At 43.7% G+C, this 23047-nt stretch overlaps 1 protein-coding gene across 16 annotated transcripts in view; it reads left to right on the top strand.

Moving 5' to 3' along the window:
• Positions 1 to 23047, top strand: part of LOC129629324 (uncharacterized) — a 138950-nt gene that overhangs the window by 24498 nt on the left and 91405 nt on the right. For 6 of the 16 annotated variants that reach the window (XR_008703150.1, XR_008703153.1, XR_008703151.1 and 3 more), the window contains one exon: positions 18424 to 18487. Coding sequence is in view for 4 of the 16 variants with exons in the window: in XM_055549332.1 (XP_055405307.1) it covers positions 18424 to 18487 (64 nt within the window). In the remaining 12 variants the exon portion in view is untranslated. Of the gene's footprint in view, positions 1 to 893; positions 1090 to 4947; positions 5331 to 5512; positions 5568 to 18423; positions 18488 to 23047 lie in introns of those variants that run through there. The other 10 variants (XR_008703141.1, XR_008703142.1, XR_008703143.1 and 7 more) reach the window with 4 other exon arrangements.

A 23047-nucleotide genomic window follows, 5' to 3' on the forward strand; every position in this document is an offset into this window, starting at 1 on the left:
TCTTGTGGAGTTGTATTAACTAAGGCATTGCCTATCACAGAGTCTTATTCATCGCGGACGCTCAAGAGATGCTCGTCCTATTGCTGCGGTCACATCCACTTCTCTGTCCTGTGACGACAATGGCTATCACCAAACCTGCTGTCACACCATCACCATCACCAGCAGCAGCAGCACCCATTGTCATCATCATCATCATCATCTTGAGTCTTGTTAGGATCAAGTCTAAACTCTTTAAGGGCTTTCAGAGTCCATTATCATCTTACCCCTGCTTATTTTTCAGGACTCATCTCTGACCACTTGTCTCCTTGCATGCAACACTCCAAACAAATTAAACTCCGTCCTTCAGAAATTTCACGTTCTCTTTCAGTTTCATATTTTGGCACATACTGTTCCTTCTACATTGAGCATTCTTATTCTTCAAGCCCATGTTTGGGCATGACTTCTCAGAAGCTTTCCATGATCCCTAAGTTCTGGGCTAAACAATATTCCTATATGTTTTCAGAATCCCAGGGACGGGGGAACCTGGTGGGCTGCCATCTATGGGGTCACACAGAGTCGGACACGACTGAAGCGACTTAGCAGCAGCAGCAGCAGCTACTTCCCTTGTCATAGGGGAAGTAGATTGTGTGTCCTGCTGGAATGTGATTGCTCCTTTACCTGTCTGTATTCTCTTTTTACCATGAGCTTTGCGATTGCAAATGCAGTAACAAATTGAATTGCCCTTTAATGGATGTTTAATGAATGAATGAATGAGCAATCCCCAATAGTATAAAATAAGGATGACTATTTGTTATGATGTTGGCATGGTATTACAGGATTCAACATAGAGAATATAGTCTTACCATCTTTGTTTATTGTTTATTTTTGACTGTGCTGAGTCTTCTTTGCAGCGCTCAGGCTTCTCATTGCGGAGCATAGGCTGTAGGCATGTGGGCTTCAGTACTTGCAGCTCGAGGACTCCAGAGCACAGGCTCAGTAGTTGAGGCTCATGGACTCTGTTGCTTCACAGCATGTGGAATCTTCCAGGACCAGGGATCAAACTCGTGTCCCCTGGATTGGCTGCCAGACTCTCAACCACTGTATCACCAGGTAAGTCCAGTCTTACTCATCTTTATACCCTCAGATTTCAGTGCCATTTTATTTCCTGTAGCTAAGTTTTCTCATAGCTCTCATAAAGATGTGGGACAGGATAATCTCTAAGGAAAACATGCAGCTTTGGAGGGCCTATGTCAGTTTTAGGTCAGGCATTTTGGTTGAAACTGTCATATTATCTTCTGGATATATTGACAGTTCATTCTAATGGCAATTCTTATTGTTGATGTTATAAAACAACACCATTACTTAGCCTTTATCTTTTTAATGGTTGTGTCTGCAGCACCGAAAACATTGCTTAGCATATAGTAGGTGCCTAATAAATATTCACTGATTGCAGGAATGAGCTACTCAGTATTGAGAATCTTTAGTGTTATCCTGTCTTGGGGCTTTACATATATCATCTCATTTAATCCTTACAAAAACTCTAAAAGGCAGGCATGTTCCTACCCACTTTAGGGATCATGAAACTGGGACTAATTGGGGCTCAGGAAGCAGCCCAAGTTTTCGCAGTTAACAACTGGCAGAATCAGGATTCAACTCAATTTGGACTAATTCTCAAGTGTGTGCTCTTTCTGCAGTGTCGTGCTGCCTAATTAAAGCATTTTAAGTCTCTGATAATCTTTAAAGTTGGGCCAATTTCCTCATGGTATTTCAAATGTGGTGTATTTTTGTGTGAGAGATGATAGTAGGGAGAAGCGTTGGGGGGAAGGGTGTAGGAAGTAATAACCAGTATCATGGTAAAGGTCCTATTGGAATGTAAAGAGATTTACATAAAAAAAAGATGAACCCTAAATAAAGGTAATGAGTTAATCCAGCTGAAGAACTATGAAATCTCTTCAATGCTATGATGTTAATAGGGAACTCAGATTCTCCCAGAATAAATGAATCCCACATATTTCTCCTGCCTATATAAAGTCAAGCAGGCAATTGTTGGCGTTCCTTACGAGCACGCTTATAGCACTTCTACCAACCCCTTTCCATCCCCTCTCCTGTTATTGGCCAGTCTAATCAGAACCTGAGTGCTCAGGATTTCCTCTTATTTCTTTCCATTTTATGATACTGTTTTTATCCTGTAGTTATGGTTCCCCTTGTACCTGCCAAGCAAACTGGCAGAATTCAGCTGTTCCTCCACTCTGATGAATCTGAAGCCTTTTGAATTTTGCTGCAAGCTCTCTAATGATTTGTTCACAATGGAATGCTTAAAAAAAAAAAGAGTTTAAAAAGTTTTACTTTTTAAAAATTTGGCAACTGGAAATATTTAAATTATACATACAGCTCACATTGTGTTTCTTTTTAAAAAATTTATTGGGGTTATAGTTGCTTTATAATGTTGTGTTAGTTTCTGTTGTACAATAAAGGGAATCAGCTGTATATATAAATATATCCCTTGTCTCTTGGACCTCCCTCCCACTCCGTCCCCCAACCTCACCCCTCTGGATCACTACAGAGCCTGGAGCTGGGCTCCCTGTGCTGTACTGCAGCTTCCCACTACTCATCTATCTTACCTGTGGTAGTGAATATGTGTGTGTGTTAGTCACTCAGTCTGTCTGACTCTTTGTGACCCTATGGACTGTAGCCCACCAGGCTCCTCTGTCCATGGAATTCTCCAGGCAAGAATACTGGAGTGGGTTGCCATGCCCTTCTCCAGGGGAATCTTCCTAACCCAGGGATCGAACCCAGGTCTCTCACATTGCAGACAGATTCTTTACTGCCTGAGCCACCAGCGAGGTCCTGGTAGTGTATAAATGTCAATTCGAATCTCCTGATTCCATCACTGCCTTTTCCCTACCAGTGTCCACACATCTCTTCTCTACATGGGTGTCTCCATTCCTGCCCTGCCAATAGGTTCATCTATCTGTACTATTTTTCTAGATTCCACGTTATTTGTGGAATTCCATATATTCCATATATTTTCTAGATTCCACGATATTTGTTTTTCTCTTTCTGACTCACTTAATTCTGTAGGACAGACTCTGGGTCCATCAACATCTCTACAAAAGACCCAATTTCATTCTTTTATATGGCTGAGTAACATTCCACTATTCACATCTTTATCCACTCATCTGTCGATGGGCTTTCAGGTTATTTCCATCACGTTGGATTTCTGCTGTACGTCACTGAGCTGGACCCTGGGCCAGCAGCATCTCTATTGCACCAAGAGATGCAATAGAGCATGCAGTGTTTCTCGAAGGTGCAAAAGCCCCCAGTGTCTCTGCTTCTGTGCCTTTGCTCACGCTGTTGCCCTTCACTGCCCAGATTGCCCCTCTTACTCACATGCTGAAATCCTGTCCCTTTTTAAGGCCTAACTCGAATATGATATTTGGAAATATTTTTAATGCCTCCCCTCAGACTTTCCATGGCAACTTAGGATAGTTCCTGTTTGGAACATCTAATTTAGGGCTGACAAAGCCCTGGTACTTGTGCTACCACTGCCATCTTTGTTCCCGGCAGGCATTGCTAAGCTATCAATGTGTTATCCTGCTGAACCTGATCTTTTTATGAGAATCCTCAGGACAGCTCTCTAGGTAGCAACCCCCAATTTGCTTGGTTTGAAATGTCAAACCAAGAGGCGTGGTTTGAAATGTCAAAGTGCATTCAGAGGCCGGTTGCCCCAGAGGTCTAACGCGAACTCTGTGAAGATTTCCTGTTCAAGTAGAGTTCTCAGTGAAAGATCCAACATCATTGCTCTCAAGAGAGAATCACTGTGGGGCATCGTATGTTTGCACAGTATCTTTTTCTTTCTTCTGATATCCTAAGTAATTGTTTTATGGTAGCTTTGCCATTTTCTGCATCTTTTCTTAAGTGTTTCCACAAGCCTGCTGATAATATAAAATTTTGGCAAACTGACTCCTTCAAAGAAGGTTGTTTGCTAAGGACTCTGGCCAAGGACACTGTGGGGATGTTGTAAATAATTGAATACTTCATGATGAGATGAGACTTGTGGATAGTACAAACACAGGCGATCTCTGCTGTTCCCTTGTCAGGAAGGTTGTCTAGGTGATGGGAACGGTTAGAGTTGGGAGAAGTCTGGAGGAGAGAAGAGTTTTATGAAAGTTCCTTTTCACAGTAGGTTTGGACATTATTTATCTCTTCCTGTGGAGCAAGTGTGATGTGGTTAACATAATTTCCCACCTTTTCTGAGCTCACCATTCACTGTTACGCTCTGGGGCTTTAAGGCGTTACAGCTCCTGGGTGCTGATACAGGCAACAGAAACCTATTTATGACTCTTATAATTCTTATTCATCCTACAGTATAGGAAACACATGAAGGCAAACTGTATATGTATGCAATTTCAGTGTGTTATTGTGTGTGTGATTTTAGTTGAGTGACATAAAGGCAAAGATACACCAGGTACTTTGGCTGAACACCACTGCTAAGACCCTCAATACAGATAACAACATATAATTTGATTTCAGGGAATTTGAAATCAGTTGGTACAGTGGGACAAGCCCAAGACTTATTTTAATTACTAAAGAATTAAATAACACAGTGAGATAACAAGAGAGTAGATACACTAGCAAACAGTTGTGTTGCCAAACACATTTTGCAGATACTGAGTTCAATGGTTCATCAGAGAAAAAGATCCCTGTGGGGAGATTTTAATACGAGTATGTCCTTCTTCAGGTTTCCATGCCAGAGGGACCCCTCGTAAGTGAAGCAGTGTTGTAGTAACAAATTGGAGCCCTTGGCCAACATCTGTATCAGAATTACTAAATTCCCAGTGTGCTGAATGCTTTAAACCCAGTGAGAGAGAGTTGGCTCTAGATTTGCAGGGTTGATGGAGACTAATGGGAAGAGAGAAGAGTCTCTTTTGATCAGGGAAGTATTTTTTTTTTTTTTTTTTTTGGCAGATGGAGAAGAGGAGAAGCCAGGCTAACTCCAGGGACTAGATACAAGACAGCTCCTCCTTCTGCTTTTTGACTTAACTCTGGCTTCTTCAGAGGAAAGGCCTTTTTCGCTGCTTACATCGTCAACAATTCTAGCCAAGAGAAGATCTTTCATTCATATCGGATCTGTGATAATGCAGAACGGAGGAGCTCCCTCATTGTAGTAAAATCTGTGATGCCAGAGAGGGGAGGAAGCTGATCTCTTTGGAGATATTGAGTGCCCTCCTATGAAATGTTTCTTCCGCCATTGTGACTGAACTGACAAAGGACAGTGCCAGGACGTGCATAAGAAAACTCAGTAATTAATCTTTGGAGACACCTATGCAATGGATCCAATTCAAGATAAGGTATTTCTTGGCATTTTAACACTGCTTAAGATTGGTGTAAAATTGACATCAGAAAATGACCTCCTTGATGGTAAGGAAAGTGCATAGCGTTAGCATGAGCTGATCTTCTCTTGTGCATTTGCCTTGGTCTGTTTTCTTTTGCTTCTTTTTTCTTTAGTTTAATTCATGTTAGTTTTTTTCAGCACTGAACCTGAGCTAAAAGGTGACTGAACATGGAAGTTATGGACATTCCCAATGGTAGGTATGGATGTCCAGATACCCAGCCAAAGTTGTCCTAAAGATAATGTTACTCGCTGTTGTGTCCGACTCTTTGGGATCCCATGGGCTGTAGCCTGCCAGGCTCCTCTGTCCATGGAATTCTTCAGGCAAGAATACTGGAGTGGGTTGCCATTCCCTTCTCCAGGGATTGGACCTGACTCTCCCACTTTGCAGGCAGATTCTTTACCATCTGAGCAACCTGGGAAGCAGAGTTGTTCTAGGTTTCCAAATCACAGAGAAACCACGAAATTCTGTGTGAGATCCTGGAGAAAGAACTGGCTGTGAGTTCAGGTTCTTGTTTGCACAAACCACTTAGTTTCTCTACACTACAGAGTTGGCCTCCATAAAACAATGACAGCCATTGTTTAGAGAGCATTTATTAAGTGCTAAGCACAGCTTTCTAAGCATTTTATACACTTTACCTTGATCCATTTCCAAAATAACCCCATGAGCTGGGTTTAATCATCACTGCGATTTTAGAGACAAGGAGCTGAGACTTAGCAAAACTCAGTGTTTACTCAAGGAGGTGAGGAACAGAGACAGGTGTTCTGACTTCAAGTTCAAACTTTCTTCTTCTGCTATGCTATTCTGTCTCTACTAGAGAATTCTTAGCTCCCTTTCCCCAAGAAAAAATGAATGTGAAAGTGTTAGTCACTCAGTCGCGTCTAACTCTTTGCAACCCCATGGACTGTGGCCAGCCAGGCTCCTCTGTCCATGGGATTCTCCAGGCAAGAATACTGGAGTGGGTTGCCAGGCCATCCTCCAGGGGATCTTCCCGGCATGGGATTGAACCCTGGTCTCATGCATTACAGGCTGATTCTTTACCTTCTGAGACACCAGAGAAGCCTTCTCCACAATAAATGCCAGTGATTCTGTGGGTGTTTGTTCTGTTAATTAGTGACAGGAAGTTCACTTCGGAGCTGAGAGTTTTGAGGAAAAGTCTTGTCTAATTTGGTCTTACCTTTTATTCTCCTTTGAGTTCTTCTAATGGATGTAGTCGGAGAAGGCAATGGCACCCCACTCCAGTACTCTTGCCTGGAAAATCCCATTGATGGAGGACCCTGGTAGGCTGCAGTCCATGGGGTCACTAAGAGTCGGACACGACCGAGCGATTTCACTTTAACTTTTCACTTTCATGCATTGCAGAAGGAAATGGCAACCCACTCCAGTGTTCTTGCCTGGAGAATCCCAGGGACGGGGGAGCCTGATGGGCTGCCGTCTATGGGGTCACACAGAGTCGGACATGACTGAAGAGACTTAGCAGCAGCAGCAGCAATGGATGTAGCATAAGAAGACACACAGCCCCACTAATGAAATATTTATGTATGTTTCAAAGTTTAAAAAACCAAACTTTGTGGGCACAGGATTTTCCATTTAATCTTTATAGCAGACAGTTGAGGTAGGAAATGAGCAGAGTTAATGTTGTTGTCCTCATTTTTCCAGGGACTTACAGAGCGAAGACATTCAGCTCATGTTACTCATCTAGTAAGTTCTGGAGCCAGGACTGGAATTCTGGTTGTCCTAAACTACCCTGTTATGCCAGGAAAACCCACTTTGTCTTCATTAGTAAGTGTTAAGTGTTAGTTGCTCAGTCATGTCCGACTCTTTGCAACCCCATGGACTGTAATCTGCAGGCTCCTCTGTGCTTGGGATTCTCCAGGCAAGAATACCGGAGAGGTTTGCCATTTTCTTCTCCAGGGATTGAACCCAGGTCTCCTGCATTGCAGGCAGATTCTTCACTGGTCCTGTCCTATAGCCCAGGAAAGAGCTTGGACAAAGCTGCTGCAATGATTTCTTAGTGAAGACCAGAAAATCTTTCTTCTTCAGCTTCTCAAATGCATCCGAGGGCCTCTGTGTGTTCTTCTAGGACAGAATTCTGTGAAGCTCAACGAGTATTTGTCAGGTGGATGGGCCCTGCATGAGAGGTGTACAGCGCTGGGAAAGTGAAATAGAAAGAACTGTATGCCAAAGGAGTTCTGACACGGTCTCTCCAAGGCAGGTGCCCATCATTCCACAGTGTTCCTCATTGGGGAACACAGGCTGTCTGGCTGTGCAGCTTCGGTGTGCTGAGGTCTGGACACAGTTCAGTCACCTGTCCTCAATCACATGGAGAATTGAGGTTCCCAATGCCAGGGCAGCTGCTCTCTGGACATCGTTCTTCCTGATGGATTTACTGACCCCCAGGCAGCCTCACTGGGTTTCTCTGGTGGCTCAAACTGGAAAGAATCTGCCTGCAATACAGGAGACCTGGGTTCAATCCCTGGGTCAGGAAGATCCCCTGGAGAAGGGAATGGCAACCCACTCCAGGATTGTTGCTTGGTGAATCCCATGGACAGAGGAGCTGTGGACTACAGTCCATGGGGTCACAAAGAGTGGGACATGAGTGAGCCTCCCTCAGGCAGCCTCATTACCTTTTGGTGACACACTTTGAGCTTTCCACCAACCATCGTGGCTGGAGGTCACCCATGCCTTTCTACCAGACTCTAGCTCTGTAAGCTTCCAAGGTGGACACTTGTTCTCCCTGGATCCTCTCCAAATGCTCCAGGGCCTGCTGGTGTTCGTTCTGGACCTCTCATCCCCTGGCAAGCATTCTCTTCATCCATCAGAAAAAATCCGGGATAGCAGAGCACCCTGAGGATTTGCTTTAACAGTGTCTGTGTTGGTCTTTGCCAGCTTTGTGCTGTTATTTGGCTATGCACATTAATAAGGACAGTCCAAACCCAAATCTGATCATGCCTGAGAGATGAAGATGAATCTCTCCCATATAATTTTTCACCTTTGCCACCACCCCATGTGTCCTGGAGGCTTTGGAGTCAGAGGGTTTGTTCATTCTTGGCTGGAACTAGGAGGGCCCTTGTACAGATGCAGCTGGTGAGTCTAACTTGGCCTTGAGCTCCGACACCCCACATCCCCACCGTTATTCTTCTCTGTCCTGGACTTGGGGGGCAGCTCTTTGTGGGCTAAATTCAGGCCAGTGGCAGGGACCAGGTGACATTTCCTTTTCAGGCTGGAAAAGCCTTGTCTTAACTGACAAAGTACCCGTGTTTGCCAAAGCCTTAGGCATGAAAATGGATGCTAATTTATTCTCCCCAGCCTCGAAGGCAAGGACAGTCTCTTGCATCCAGAAAGTTTCCCTGATTCCAGCACTTCTGGCCACGTCTCTCCATAAATACAGTCATTAGTGGCATCTTAAAAAATGGTGATGACTACGAATAAAAGTCCCTTACTCTCTGGATTTGATACTTTCCAAAGCACTGGCATATACTATTGTATTCAATTCTCAAATGTGTTAACAATATTTATAGTTGCTAAATATTCTGGTCTTACCCTCAAAGCCCAAAACACTTTCATGCATATAGCCTGTCAATGTCTCAAAATCCCCAAATTTTCATCACTCTCTTTTTGCCATTTTCATTTTCCTCTTATCTATGGCTTCTCAGCCCTTGGGTTGGCTATTTATGAATTACACAGGATCTACTACCTCAAATGATTTAAGTATCTTAACAGTTTAAAGGCATGTGAAGCAAGGGAAAAATAAGTGCTGAGATGTCCCAAACCCCATAAACCAGTTGAAATGAATTGGATCAAACTACAGTATCTTAGGGGCTTCCCAGGTGGTGCTAGTGGTAAAGAACTTGCCTGCCACTGGAGGAGACACAAGAGATGTGGGTTTGAGCCCTGGGTCAGGAAAATCCCCTGAAGGAGGGCATGGCAACCCACTCTATTATTCTTGCCTAGAGAATCCCATAGACAGAGGAGCCTGGTGGGCTACAGTCCATAGGGTCACATAGAGGTGGACACGACTGTAGCTATTTAGCATGCACATACATACACATGCACGCACAGTACCTTAGACTTGGAAGGTTTTTCTCTTTGGACAGAGTGGTTGTCCTTGCTCAGTGGAGAAGGAAAGGCAGCGAACTAAGAAGCAAGATAAGCTATTAAAAGCACAGCTGGGTTTTCTTAAAGGAACAGGGAAATAAGAGAGGTAAGTAGAATACCAGAGGCATATCCCACTGCTGCAAGAAAAGATGTGACATATGGAAATATTTTTCTGGCGTTGAAATGGTTATTCAAGGCTCAGGCATTAAAAGACTAAGCAAAGGCTAAACTTTTGAAAAGAAAAATGGCAGAAGTTTGGTTCTCATTGAGCCCTTGGGGCACAGGTTTCTAGAACCATCTATGACAACTTTAGTTCAGGAATCTGATAGAGGTGGTTCTCAAACAGAAAAATAATATAGGTATAAAGAGGCAGGTTTTCTTGCCTCTAGCAGTTCCAAAGCCTTCGGCACAGGACTGAAAGAATCTGTACTCAAGTCTAACTCACTTGACAGGGCTCACTCTTAATTTAGCACTGATGTGTTTGGAACACAGGGCTCAAAAAAGAATATAGAAATGAAGAAGACTTAAATCTACTGAATAAGGTCATGAAGCATCACTAAAGGAAAATCTGGTGATTGCAAAAAAATATGGTTGACATCATTGCAAATTCTTAAATTTTATAAGACATGAGTATCTCAATGTTATTCTCTGAGAGGAGAACCTATTCCCCCATGTATGCTGGCCATAATGTTATAATCAACATGTAATGATTAACATCTTTTTAAAAAAGTTATGGTGTCTCAGATGGTAAAGGATCTGCCTGCAATGCAGGAGACCCAGGTTCCATCCCTGGGTCGAGAAGATCCCCTGGAGAAGGAAATGGGAACCCACTCTAGTATTCCTGCCTGGAGAATTCCATGGACAGAGGAGCCTGAAGGGTTATAAACTATGGGGTCGCAAAGGGTCGGGTGCATGACTGAGCAACTAACACTTTCACTTTCATAATTGCTTTTACTATATTGTATTAGTTTCTACTGTACAACTAAGTGAATCAGCTATATGTGTACGTATATTGCCTCCCTCTTGGACCTCCCTCTCCCCCGTCTAGGTCGTCACAGAGCGCTGAGCTGGGCTTCCTGTGCAGTACAGCAGCTTCCCTCCAGTAACCTATTTCTCACGTGGCGGTGTATACATGTCAGCGCTACTCTCAATTCATCCCACCACTTTCTTTTCCCCTGCTGCGTCCACAAGCTCATTCTCTAGGTCTCTGTCTCTATTCCTGCCCTGCAAATAGGTTCATCAGTACCATTTTTTTCTAGATTCTATATGTATGCATTAATATACAATAGTTGCTTTTCTCTTTCTTTTTTTAAAAATTTTATTTTATTTAACTTTACAATATTGTATTGGTTTTGCCATATATCAAAATGAATCTGCCACAGGTATACATGTGTTCCCCATCCTGAACCCTCCTCCCTCCTCCCTCCCCATACCATCCCTCTGGGTCGTCGGAATGCTTTTCTCTTTCTGACCTACTTCACTCTGGGTGACAGACTCTAGATCCAGCCACACTAATGCTTAACGTCTTCTTGTGAGGTTTCTCATACTTGAGTGTAGCGTCAAATGTAGAATTTTCCAAACTATGATAGACTCCCTGGCATCCTGCTGAAGTTGAAAGGGAAGGATCCTTTCAGCCTTCCCTCCTTACCTTAGAGACTCTATTCTGATCTCTGTCAACAGTAGCATGCGGTTAGATTTCTTCAGGAATGGGTTTGGGAAATGTCATGTTACATATGTGGCAAAAGGTGAGATTGACTTGTGTTCTGTTACATGTGGGAATGTAATTTGAACTTGTTACCTTCCCACATTAAATAGAGTGGTTTTATATTGCCTTTTGATTTCTATAGGACATTTGGGGAGTTAGCTATTATGAATAGAGTAACTGCATAATTTGGGATGGGAATTTAGCTTAGGATGCAGCATAGCCTTGAATTTAATTTAATTAGTGTATTAGTCAGCTATTGCTGTAAAAATGTGTATAACAAACTATGCCAAATCTCAGTAACTTATAGCAGTAAGCATTTATTTTTCTTACTCAAGGGCCTGCAGTTCTGCTGGGGCATTTCTTCCTCAGGATGCTGTTTGGCTAGTTTGGCACCAAGTTGGCTTTAGGTCTGTTCCATGCGTCTCCGTATTCTTCCTGAATGAAGCACCTGCCATATTCTTCTCGTGATTGATGGCAGGTGCTTAAAAGATAGAACACCCTCCTAAAACTTTGGTTCTGGACTAGACACTGTCATCCTATCCACATTACTTTGGCCAAACCCAACATCAACGGAGTGGAGAAGTGTACTCTGCCCACTCTTGGGCACAGCAAGATCTTATTACAAGAGACAGTGAAGAATTGAGAACAGTTACCTAATTTATCACAGTAACATATTCTTGTTGTACTTGTCTTATCATATTTTATCCATTCAGAAATATGGTGAAAAGTTTCCTCAAGATCTCTCAAAAAATCTTCCACGGTTCCCACATCTCAGGCTCATTAATGGATTGCATTGAGATTTACCTTAAAATTATTAAATTGGAATCTTTCTGGGATGGACATCAGGAATTCAGGTTTTTTTATGATCTTGGTAGATGACATCAATGCAATGCTAGATTTTAGCAATTAGTCCACTTCACTTAGGAACTCTGCTCCTGTTGAATAATGAGATCACCCTACTCAATTTATTATCTACTTGTTAATTATTAACTGGCTGAAAACCTTTCTTCTTGTGTGTTTGGCAATAGTTCAGGCTATGTTAGACCTCTGAGAATTCTTTTACAGTTTTCTGCCTTATCCATGCTGCTCCCCATTCCCAAAACACTTTTCACCCAAGTGTTTCTACCTAAAGTCCACTCCAAAGCAAACCATGTATATCTTAAAGTTAATTTCAAAGGCTACTTTTTTCAATTCACATATTCTTATGTTGTGTTCCTGTATCATCAGGTCACAATTTTTGTTAAAGGTAATTGTATCTAGATCTTCATGTACAGATTAAAGGCATCTTGACGGCAAGGACATGCCTCATTTATCTCTGTGTCCTCTGGGTTCCTTGTAGATTACCTTTGCTCGCTTTTAGAACTTTCCTATGTTCCCTTTGAGTTCTGTCCCCACCTGTGGCTTTTTTTCCCTCACCAGCTCCCCATCCATCCTTTCTTCCTTCAATCCTGCTGATTTTAAGACCCTGTAGGTGGTGTCTTTAGGTTTCTGAGTCTTCCTTCTTCTGTTATTACTCTATCTGTACAAACTTCTCACTTGCTCTTTGAGTTTTCACTATTCCAGCTCCAATTTTGCCATTTTTGTCTCTTCTGGTTCTTCACTAAGTATGTTGCGGCAGGGGAGACAGCTGTTTCTCTTTGAAGCCTCTGGCTTTAGTCTTCTCTTGAGAGCTTTCTCTGTATCATTTTGAAAAAACATGCCCTGCTGTCCTCTACCCCTTGAAAGAGGAGGGAGGCCTTCGCATTCCTGTTTTGATCATTGGTTTTAATCATATTTGTAAATTTCTTCCTAATTCAGTTGGAGAATTTTCTTACTGTGCATCCATTGATGGCAAATCCTCCAGCTCTGGAGCAATTGAAAAAGTGAAAGGGTTAGTTACTCAGTCATGTCTGGCTCTTTGAGACCCCATGAACTGTGGCCCTCCAGGCTCCTCTGTCCACGGAATTCTCCAGGCAAGAATACTGGAGTGGGTTGCCATTCCCTACTCTAGGGGATCTTCTGGACCCAGGGGTCAAACCTGATTTTCCTGTGTTGCAGGCATATTCTTTTACTGTCTGAGCCACCAGGGAACCTCTTGCTATGTTTTAATGTGATCTGACAGGGAGTTGATGCTTTTGAACTGTGGTGTTGGAGAAGACTCTTGAGAATCCCTTGGACGGCAAGGAGATCCAACCAGTCAAGCCTAAAGGAAATCAGTCCTGAATATTCACTGGAAGGACTGATACCGAAGCTGAAACTCCAATACTTTGACCACATGCGAAGAACTGACTCATTTGAAAAGACCTTGATGCTGGGAAAGACTGAGGGCAGGAGGAGAAGGGGACGACAGAGGATGAGATGGTTGGATGGCATCACCAACTTGATGGACATGAGTTTGAGTAAACTCCGGGAGTTGGTGAGGGACAGGGACGCCTGGCATGCTGCAGTCCATGGGGTCGCAAAGAGTCGGACACCACTGAGTGACTGAACTGACCGACTGACAGGGAGTTCTCTCTCACTTTACATTTGACTTCTTCTTTTTTTGCACATAAATCTTAGTGATGCTAAAGAGCCCCATTCTTCCTTGGTAAGGATATTCAGGGATCGTTGTCTCTGGTGTTAGAGTGCTCGTCAAGGATTCTGAATATTATGCTTTCCAAGATCACTTCTGGATCACTCTAGCGTTGTCACTTTGCACTACTGCTGCTGCTAAGTCACTTCAGTCGTGTCCGACTCTGTGCGACCCCAGAGACGGCAGCCCACCAGGCTCCCCCGTCCCTGGGACTCTCCAGGCAAGAACACTGGAGTGGGTTGCCATTTCCTTCTCCAGTGCATGAAAGTGAAAAGTGAAAGGGAAGTTGCTCAGTCGTGTCCGACTCTTAGTGACCCATGGACTGCAGCCTACCAGGCTCCTCCGTCCATGGGATTTTCCAGGCAAGAGTACTGGAGTGGGGTGCCATTGCCTTCTCCTAAGATATTGTCATAATCTCTTCCCCAAACCACAGTTCTTATTGTCAGTAGAGAATGTATCATTCCTTAATGTATTTCATCCTCTTTCCCATTTTGCAGAAAATAATTGTTGGGGTGGGCACAGTCTTTCCCAAATTTTACAATCTTGAACAAGACCAATGATATTGTAACACAACTGCAATTTTACTTTTATGTGTGTGTGTGTTTTTTTTTTTGTCTCTCATAGTCCCTTTGAAATTTGTTCAGTGGGGGAAACCTCTCCCTGCCTCCTTATGCCCATGACTATTATCCCTTTCACATAACAGAAAGTTCCCAGATTGCTTAAGTTGGAGACAAGGGTTAGACACAGGAATGAGAATGTCAGCTCTGAGATTAAAATGATGAAGTCTTTAAGTCAAGTTCTCCCTCCTTGTTCATTGGGGGCCAGCCAGCCTCAGGCTGGCAGCTGGCAGGGATCCAGGGGGTTAGTTGACTTTTCTCTGTTTCTACCTTCTGCTTCTTTCTCTACAGCTTGCTGGCTCAGCACTGACTCTTCCCAAGTTCATTGGTGAGAGAGAAGAGTGGAAAAGGGGAAGGAAATCTCTTAGTTGGCCTGTGTATCTGAGGCTGGGTTCTTACTCTGGGGTGGTGACTACTTAAAGCTGAGTCTTTTTCTCTAGAGTGACAGTGAAGTTAATTTCAGAGGCCTCATCCTGCGGACCTTACTCCGTAGTTCTTTTGACTGAGAAGCATACATTTCCTATTCCACCGGTGGGTCCTTCTACAGTCCTTGCCTAGAAATCTAGCATTTACACCCCGTTTCTGTGGAGGTTCCTCTGCCCTTTTATGCAGCCCCAGTGGGCAAGACCCAGGGCTCCCTCAAGCTGGTGTTCTTTCACGTGTGGTCCCATCTGGTAATGCCAGCCATCCACTCACCCAGATCACTGCAGCCTACTTAGCTTTCTCAGGCATGCATCCGGCACCAGCCATCTGCTTCAACAGCAGGGAGCACCTTCAAGCCACTAGCTATTTATTATTGAATGGTCAATTCAAGGGTGATAAAATTGCTCTTCGAGGGTTGTCTGGGGAAAGGGCCAAAGGAGGCAGGTGCAAAAAAACCAAAATCAGGCTCAAGAAATCCAAGATCCCACTGTTCTTCTTTATCTGTTGTCCCTTGTGAATGTTTTCTTGTTCCCCCAGGCCCAGGCAGGCTTGTCCTCACTTCCCTACCACTGGGTCTGCAAGAAGCCCTTGTAGCCTCCACTGAGCGCCCAGCTTCCTTTGTCTCCCCCTAGCGGCCAAGCTGGTTTAGTCCCAGTCGGCACCTCCCAGTCCCACGTGAGGTTCACAACTACCACATGACATGGGGAAACAAACACAAAACGTTCACAGACACGTCCCCTGAGAACGAGTCTCAACTCTTGGTTGTTTTTCCCCCCTTTTTTTGGCTGGCATGGCATGTGAGATCTTAGTTCCTGACCTGGGATCAAGCCTGAGCCCCTTGCCCTGGAAGCGTAGAGTCTTAACCACTGATCCACTTGGGAAGTCCCATCAACTCATGGATCTGAGCTCTTTATACCGACCTACTCTCTGATACTACTCAGATCCCACAGACCCTGGCCCGGGTCTCTGGCTCTCAGAACACGTGAACAGATGGATTGAGAACCTGGAAACTGCCAAAACCATATATTTAGTATTTTCTTCCAGGTATAGCAGCACAGCCCTTTCTTGTGGCTAGGTGATGACTTGATTTAAAATTTCACTTTTTTTTTTCCATTCAGAGAGCTCATCCTAATTGCTTCCAACTGGCCTCCTCCTAGGTCTTTAAGAGCTCACTCGTCTGAACACACTTGCTAAGGGGAGGGGGTAGGGAAGAGGTGGACTGGGAATTTGAGATTAGCAGATGGAAACATATAGAGAATGGATAACAACTGTGCTACTGTATAGCACAGGGAACTGTGTTCAGTATTCCGTGATAAACCACAATGGAAAAGAATATGAAAAGAATGTGTATCTGTGTGTGTGTGTGTGTGTGTGTGTGTATAGCTGAATCACTGCTATAACAGTAGAAATTAGCACAAGATGGTAAATCAACTATACTTCAATAATACAAATGTTTTGAAAAAGCTTCAGTAAATTTTTTTTAAAAGCTAAAAAAATAAAGAGGACTCTTCCCCTGAGCTCCTCTCTGGTTACGCGGTCTGTTCAACAATACATTTTCCAGGTCGCTCTTCTTCCCAGGCTGCTGGCATGCCCATGTGGTCTGCGCACTGCACAGCTCCAGGGGGTGCTTTTCATGTTGCCTGTGATGTGAGCAGAATCCTCTGGAGCTGAGCAACCCGGCACTCCCGTGTCTCCCTGCACTGCCTTATCCCACGCGCAGGTACAGCTGGTTCCTCTGGTTCTCAGAGAACCTTAACACAAAGCTGGTTTGTGCAGTAATAGAACATAGATCTTAAAGTTGGTTGTCAGCTATCACCTTACACGTTGATCATTAACTTTTTGCTCTTTTGGTGGTGCATCTCTGGCCTCAGAAAGCCTCCCCCACCTCCAACCAGCCTGCCCCTATGTTGTAAGGTCAGTTTCGCCGTCAGGTCAGAATCTTCTTTCCTCTAATTTCCTGAAGAATAGATCAGTTAGCAACTTAATCCCCTTCCAGAGATGCTAGCTATGCAAAATATTGCTTCCTCTCCCCTCCCCTTCCTTTCTCTCCCCTTTCTTTTCTCCTTCCCTTCCTTCCTCAAATTATCTACTGTCCCATATGTGTAAGGCTTGATTCCAGGTTCAAAGATTCAGTGTTGAACAATCGGACAATGGCTCTGCCCCCATGTGACCTGCATTCTGCTAGCAAGGGCACAATGCACAAAGATACCATTGCAGATAGCTGCAATCGTTATGAAGAACAAGCTGGATAAGGGCCTAGAATGATGATCCTCAGCCTGGGCCTCCCACTGGAATCTCCTGTGGAGCTAGAGTTTCTGATCTGAGTGGTCTAAAGTGAGGCTTTACTAGATGCTAAAGCTCCCCAGGTGCTTCTAGTATGCAGCTGGTTTTGAAAACCATGAGGATAGAGAAAGACGGTGGATGTGTTATTTTCTACCAGGTAGTTAGGGAAGGTTTTCTGAGATGGCACTTACATAAAGCAGGGACAGGGCCAAAGGAAGATATCTGGGATAACAAGGGATTTCTGGTTCATGTTTAACCACTGGCTCTCCTAGAGCAAGAGCACTCATACGTAGGCGTTGCACATTTCCAAGATGTAAACATTCTCTCTGCAGCCAATTTCAAACAACCAATGTGAGTGCATTGAACAGAGTTGGGAATAGATGCTAGCAACTGGTTTGTGTGAGCCTGTTTAAGAACTGACACCACCATGCCACTGGCAGAGATCAGGCTGTGCAAGGCCCTGGCACTTCCACTGTCTCATAGGGTAGTTCAGCATCGAGTTGGCTCTACCTCTGCTATAAGAAAGAAAAGTGAAAGTGAGAGTCGCTCAGTCGTGTCTGAATCTGTGACTCCATGGACTATCCAGTCCATGGAATTCTCCAGGCCAGAATACTGGAGTGGGTAGCCTTTACCTTCTCCAGGGGATCTTCCTAACCCAGGGATGGAACCCAGGTCTGCCGCATTGCAGGCAGATTCTTTACCAGCTGAGCCACCAGGAAAACCCAAGCATATTGGAGTGGATAGCCTATCCCTTCTCCACGGATCTTCCCGACCCAGGAATCAAACCTGGGTCTCCTGCATTGCAGGCAGATTCTTTACCAACTGAGCTATCAGGGAAGCCCTTAGGGCCAGGCTTTGAGCATTTCCTCTGTAGAATCAAACTCTCCACTTAAAAAGCCCCCTCTCCCTACAAACAACCCCCAATGAACAAACAGGAAAACCAACTTGGCTTGTCCTTAAGGTAACTTCTGTGTCTCCTCCAGACTTGAGATCTCAAAGTGGCACCGTTTGGTTTTTCGTTTCCCTTTTGGTCTGTCACAAATAGCATCCTGCACATCTTATCTTCCACCTACTAAGTCCAGGCTTGCTGTTTCCGCTACTCCAGTTTCTACAGAATTTTGACACTTTGAGTAATGAGTACGTAAGTTCTCCTTGAGTCTATGGTGGTAAAAACAAAAAACAGAAACAAGAGCTCCAACAGGTGTGTGTATGTGTGTGTACTCAGTCCTGTTTGACTCTTCGCGACCCCAGGTAGCCTGCCAGGCTCCTTTGTCCGTGGGATTCTACAGGGAAGAGTACTGGAGTAGATTGCCATTCCCTTCTCCTGGGGATCTTCCTGACCCAGGGACTGAACACAGCTCTCCTGTATTGCAGGTGGATTCTTTACTGCTGAGCCACCGGGGAAGACCCCAGACAGAGATGCAGCCTTTATCCTCAGGTAAGAAGGAAAAAACAAGCCTCCATTTCCTCCTCTGAACAGAATGGTTCTTCTTTCTGGACCTCTTCTTGGAATGACATAAATCAAATAGGCTCAGCAAGAAATGGAGAGTCATGTACAGGATGAGACATCATCAGAAGCAGGTGGAATTAGAGTGAGTGGTTCTTCGATTGTGGAAGACCGACAATTTTTACTGCTGGGGAAGTATGCTTATTTTTCCCCCCTTGAAAGCAGACAGAATGTCAAACACAGGTTGTAACTGGGCCATGTGATTTACATACAGATTAATCCGTTATTAGTCTAAAGGAGACTCTTGATTCAACAAGAGGATATTTATCATCCAGTTGCTTTGTCACATAATGCAAGCGACTTTGTAACTTTAATTGTATTGCCTCTGCTAGAAATATGGCCCATGATTACAACCTGTTTGAAATAATTAGGCAGTAATCAGCATCACAGGTTTCTTTAAAATATTCTATCATTAGAGAGATTGCTAAGTGATTTACGTGGGACCACAGACTAGATTTTCTTGGCATAAATACCTTTCTCCACAGAAGGGGCAGGGATGTTCAAAGGCATTCTTAGGGCCTGTCTTTGTTTGAAATCACTACTGGAACAGATTATCTCCCATTTCTTATCTCCCAGTTTCTGTGGAACAGAAGTCTGGTGGCCTTGACTGGGTCCCTGTTTAGAGGCCCAGAAGACTTCCTGTCTGGAGGCACTAGGAGATATGGCATCTGCTTGCTCCTTCAGGAGGTTGGCGGAAGTCTGTTCCTTTCTGTTGTCAGATTGAGCTCCTGGCTTCCTTACTGGGTGTCGGCGGAAGTCCCTTCCTGTGTTTCAGAGGCCCCCAAATGCTTTGCTCACGCTCCCTCCATCTTCAGACCACCAGTGACAGGTTGAGTCCTTCTCATCCTTCAGATTGCTCCTGCCTTTTCCTCTGTAGCATCTCTGACTTCTGAAGCTCTCATTTAAGTCTCCCATTGATGGCTCACTAGTAAAGGATCTACCTGCCAGTGTAGGGGAAGCAGGTTTGATCCCTGTGTCTGGAAGATCCCCTGGAGGAGGAAATGGCAACCTCCTCCAGTGTTTCTTGTCTGGAAAATCCCATGGACAGAGGAGCCTGGCAGGCTGCAGTCCATGGGGTCACAAAGAGTTGCACGTGACTTAGCTACTAAACAACAACAGCAATGGATTATATTGGGCCCACCTGAATAATCAGGATACGCTCCTTATTTTCAAGTTCTTTAACCATAACCACATCTGCAAAGTCTCTTTTGCTGTTGTTTAGTTGCTAGATTGGGTCCAACTCTGTGACCCAATGACTGTAGCCCGCCAAGTTCCTCTGTCCACGGGCTTTCCAAGGCAAGAATACTGGAGTGGGTTGCCGTTTCCTCCTCCAGGGGATCTTCCCTGATCCAGGGATTGAACCTGGATTTTGTGCATTGCAGGTGGATTTTTAGTACTGAGCCACAAGGGAAGCCCTCTTTGCTATAGTGGGGAGCATTTACACAGGATCCAGGGACGAGGATGTGGACACCCTGGTGCGGGGCAAGGGGATTCTCAGCATGTCACAGAGCCTGGGCCACATGGGTGTTTCATTCAGAATATTGTTACTTCTCAGAAGTGGTAGTGGTATAGCAGTAATTTCTCTCTCTCTTTTGGGATATTGACTGCCGCACTCAGAAAAAAGGACAACTGAATGCTTGAATACTTAGGGTATATCAAGATGCTATTATAGGCAGAGAAAAGAGAACTTCTGTTAAGTTTGACTGATATTTTTGGGAGAGGGTGTGTCTTAGCAAGCTGCTGATTTTTACAATATTGGCTTGTATAGTGATTGAACATTTACTCATTGAAGGGATGGATATTCGTTTAATTGTATGTTGTCTATATCTTCCAGCCAAATATAAGTCTATGAAAACAAGGACACTGCCTGTCTCTTTCATGATTGTGTGCATAGAACCAGGAGGAAGATCTTGCATGGAGTTGCTTAGTAGCTACTTGATACATATTTATTGAATGAAATCCTTGTCTAGCAATCACTCTGAGAGTGCTTGGCCATGCTGGCCGGTCCAGCAGTGAAGCTGACAGATATGGCCCTTGCCTGCCTGACCTTAAACAGATATGAAAAAAATATGTATACAAACAGTTAATTGTAAATGAGGGAAAAAAATGGGAAATCTTGAAAGTGGTCCACACATACCTTAATCATTCTATTTTTAACTTCATATTGTTCACCAATATTTGGATATAGAGTCAAGACATCTTTCAGTAGGGTTGGCTGAGTGAAATTCTACATCTTCTTTCTTATATAAATCATGCCTTCTATAATTTGAGTTTTTACTTCTTTAAAATGGAGTGAGGACTCAAGATTAGGGGTTGGCACATTGTGGCTTGAGCTAAATCAGCTTTGCCATCTGTTTTCATAAGGCCTTGGGCTAAGAATGGATTTTACATTTTTTAAATGGTTGAAAAAAGTTGAAGGAAGAATAATATTTTCTAAAGGGTCTTCCCTAGTGGCTCAGCAGTAAAGAATCTGCCTGTAATGCAGGAGATATGGGTTTGATCCCTGGGTTGAGAAGATCCCCTGGAGAAAGGAATGAGGACCCACTCCAGTATTCTGCCTGGGAAAGCCAATGGACAGAGGAGCCTCATGGGCTACAGACAATGGGGTCCCAAGAAGAGTCAGACACAACTTAGCAACTAAACAACAACAACAACCTTTTCTATCATGTTAAAATGACATGAAATGCAAATTTTGTGTTCTTAAATCAACTTTCGTTGGATTATAGTCACACTCAGTTATTTAGGTTTTGCCTGTGACTGCTTCCACACTATGGTGATGGAGCTGAATAGTTGCAACAGAGACGCTATGGCCTGCAAAGCTAACCTAGAGCCTATTATACAGAATGAAGTAAGTCAGAAAGAGAAAAACAGATATTGTATACTAACACATATGTTTGGAGTCTAGAAAGATAGTACTGATGAAATTATTTGCAGAGCAGCATTGGAGCAAAGACATAGAGAACAGACTTATGGACACTGGGGCTGGGGAGGAAGGAGAGGGTGGGATGTATGGAGAGAGTAACATGGAAACGTACATTACCACCTGTAAGATAGATACTCAATGGGAATTTGCTGTATGACTCAGGGAGCTCAAACTGGGGCTCTGTAACAAACCAGAGGGGTGGGATGGGGAAGGAGGTGGCTGATGCATGTTGGTATTTGGCAGAAGCCAACAAAATTCTATAAAGCAAATTATCCTTCAATTAAAAAATAAGTAAATTTAAAATAAAAAAAAAATAAAGTTCATGCAGTCTGACCCTTTAAGAAAAAGTTTGCTGACCTCTGCTCAAGATACTTGAGAAGTAAATTGAGTTCAGAAAACTATTCGACTCCTCTCCCAATTAAATTCTTGGTGGTATGTGCACACAGGGAGGGGTGTTTGGGGGGGTGGGCATTAGACTATTTTCTAGGATACTCCACCTTAACTATCAATAATCTTTTTGTGACTCCACTTTATCAAATCTTTCCGAGCATTCAATTTATTTTTCATAGGAACATCTCTCTTTCTTGTTTAATTCATGTCATCAATTTACACTGTCCTTAATTAAATTACACAGTGATGTTAACAGATGCAAACTACTATAAATTGGATTGGAGATGTGCACGTTTATTAAGTTACCATGATGTATACTTCAAATGCCTTACAATTTTATATGTCAATTATACCTCAATAAAGCTGAAATTAAAAAAAAAATAAAACTCTTAGAAGAAAAAAGAGATCCGTTTGGAGATGAACATAACAGACCCCCCAGTGCAGATCCATCTCTAAGGGTGGGGACAACAGTGAGCATCATCCCGAAGAGCAACCCAGTGGCCGTCAGTTATAGACCTAGCGAGGGCCTCTGCCCCAGCGTTTTCCAGTGGAGTGGAGAAGTCTGCTTAATATCACGGTCGTGCCAAGTGGAGGTCACTAATAAGAGCTCCTGCTGCATAGAAAATTTGGTCCAAATTAAACGTAGATTTGCACATTATAATTAGAGCCAAGCGTTTGTAACTGTCACATAGGTATCCCTCATGCAAGATGGCTTGCATATAGAATTTTGAATTTTCGGCATTATTAATATGGGAACTATTCATGTTACAGAACCTGAAATCTCTATCTTAAGAGACTTGCAGAAGTTCTGAGAACTCTGATTTGACTTTCACAGAAACTCTGTTTTCTAACCAATATCAAAGTGAAATACTTTACCCCCACTCTCTGTAGACTCCAGTCTCAGTGCTTTCCTGAGAGAATAGTCCCCCTAAAATCTCTAATTCAATGTAGAGTAGACATAACATCTGGGGCTTCCCAGGTGCTTCCGTGGTGAATCCCCCTGTTAATGCAGGGACTGATGGAGACACAGCTTTGATCCCTGGGTCAGGAAGATCTCCTGGAGAAGGAAATGGCAACTCACTCTAGTATTCTTGCCTGGGAAATCCCATGGACAGAGGAGTCTCGTGGGCTACAGTCCAAAGGGTCCGACATGACTAAGAGGACTGAGGATGCAAGCA

This window comes from Bubalus kerabau, chromosome 15 (assembly GCF_029407905.1).
Source record: "Bubalus kerabau isolate K-KA32 ecotype Philippines breed swamp buffalo chromosome 15, PCC_UOA_SB_1v2, whole genome shotgun sequence".
NCBI lineage: Eukaryota > Metazoa > Chordata > Mammalia > Artiodactyla > Bovidae > Bubalus > Bubalus kerabau.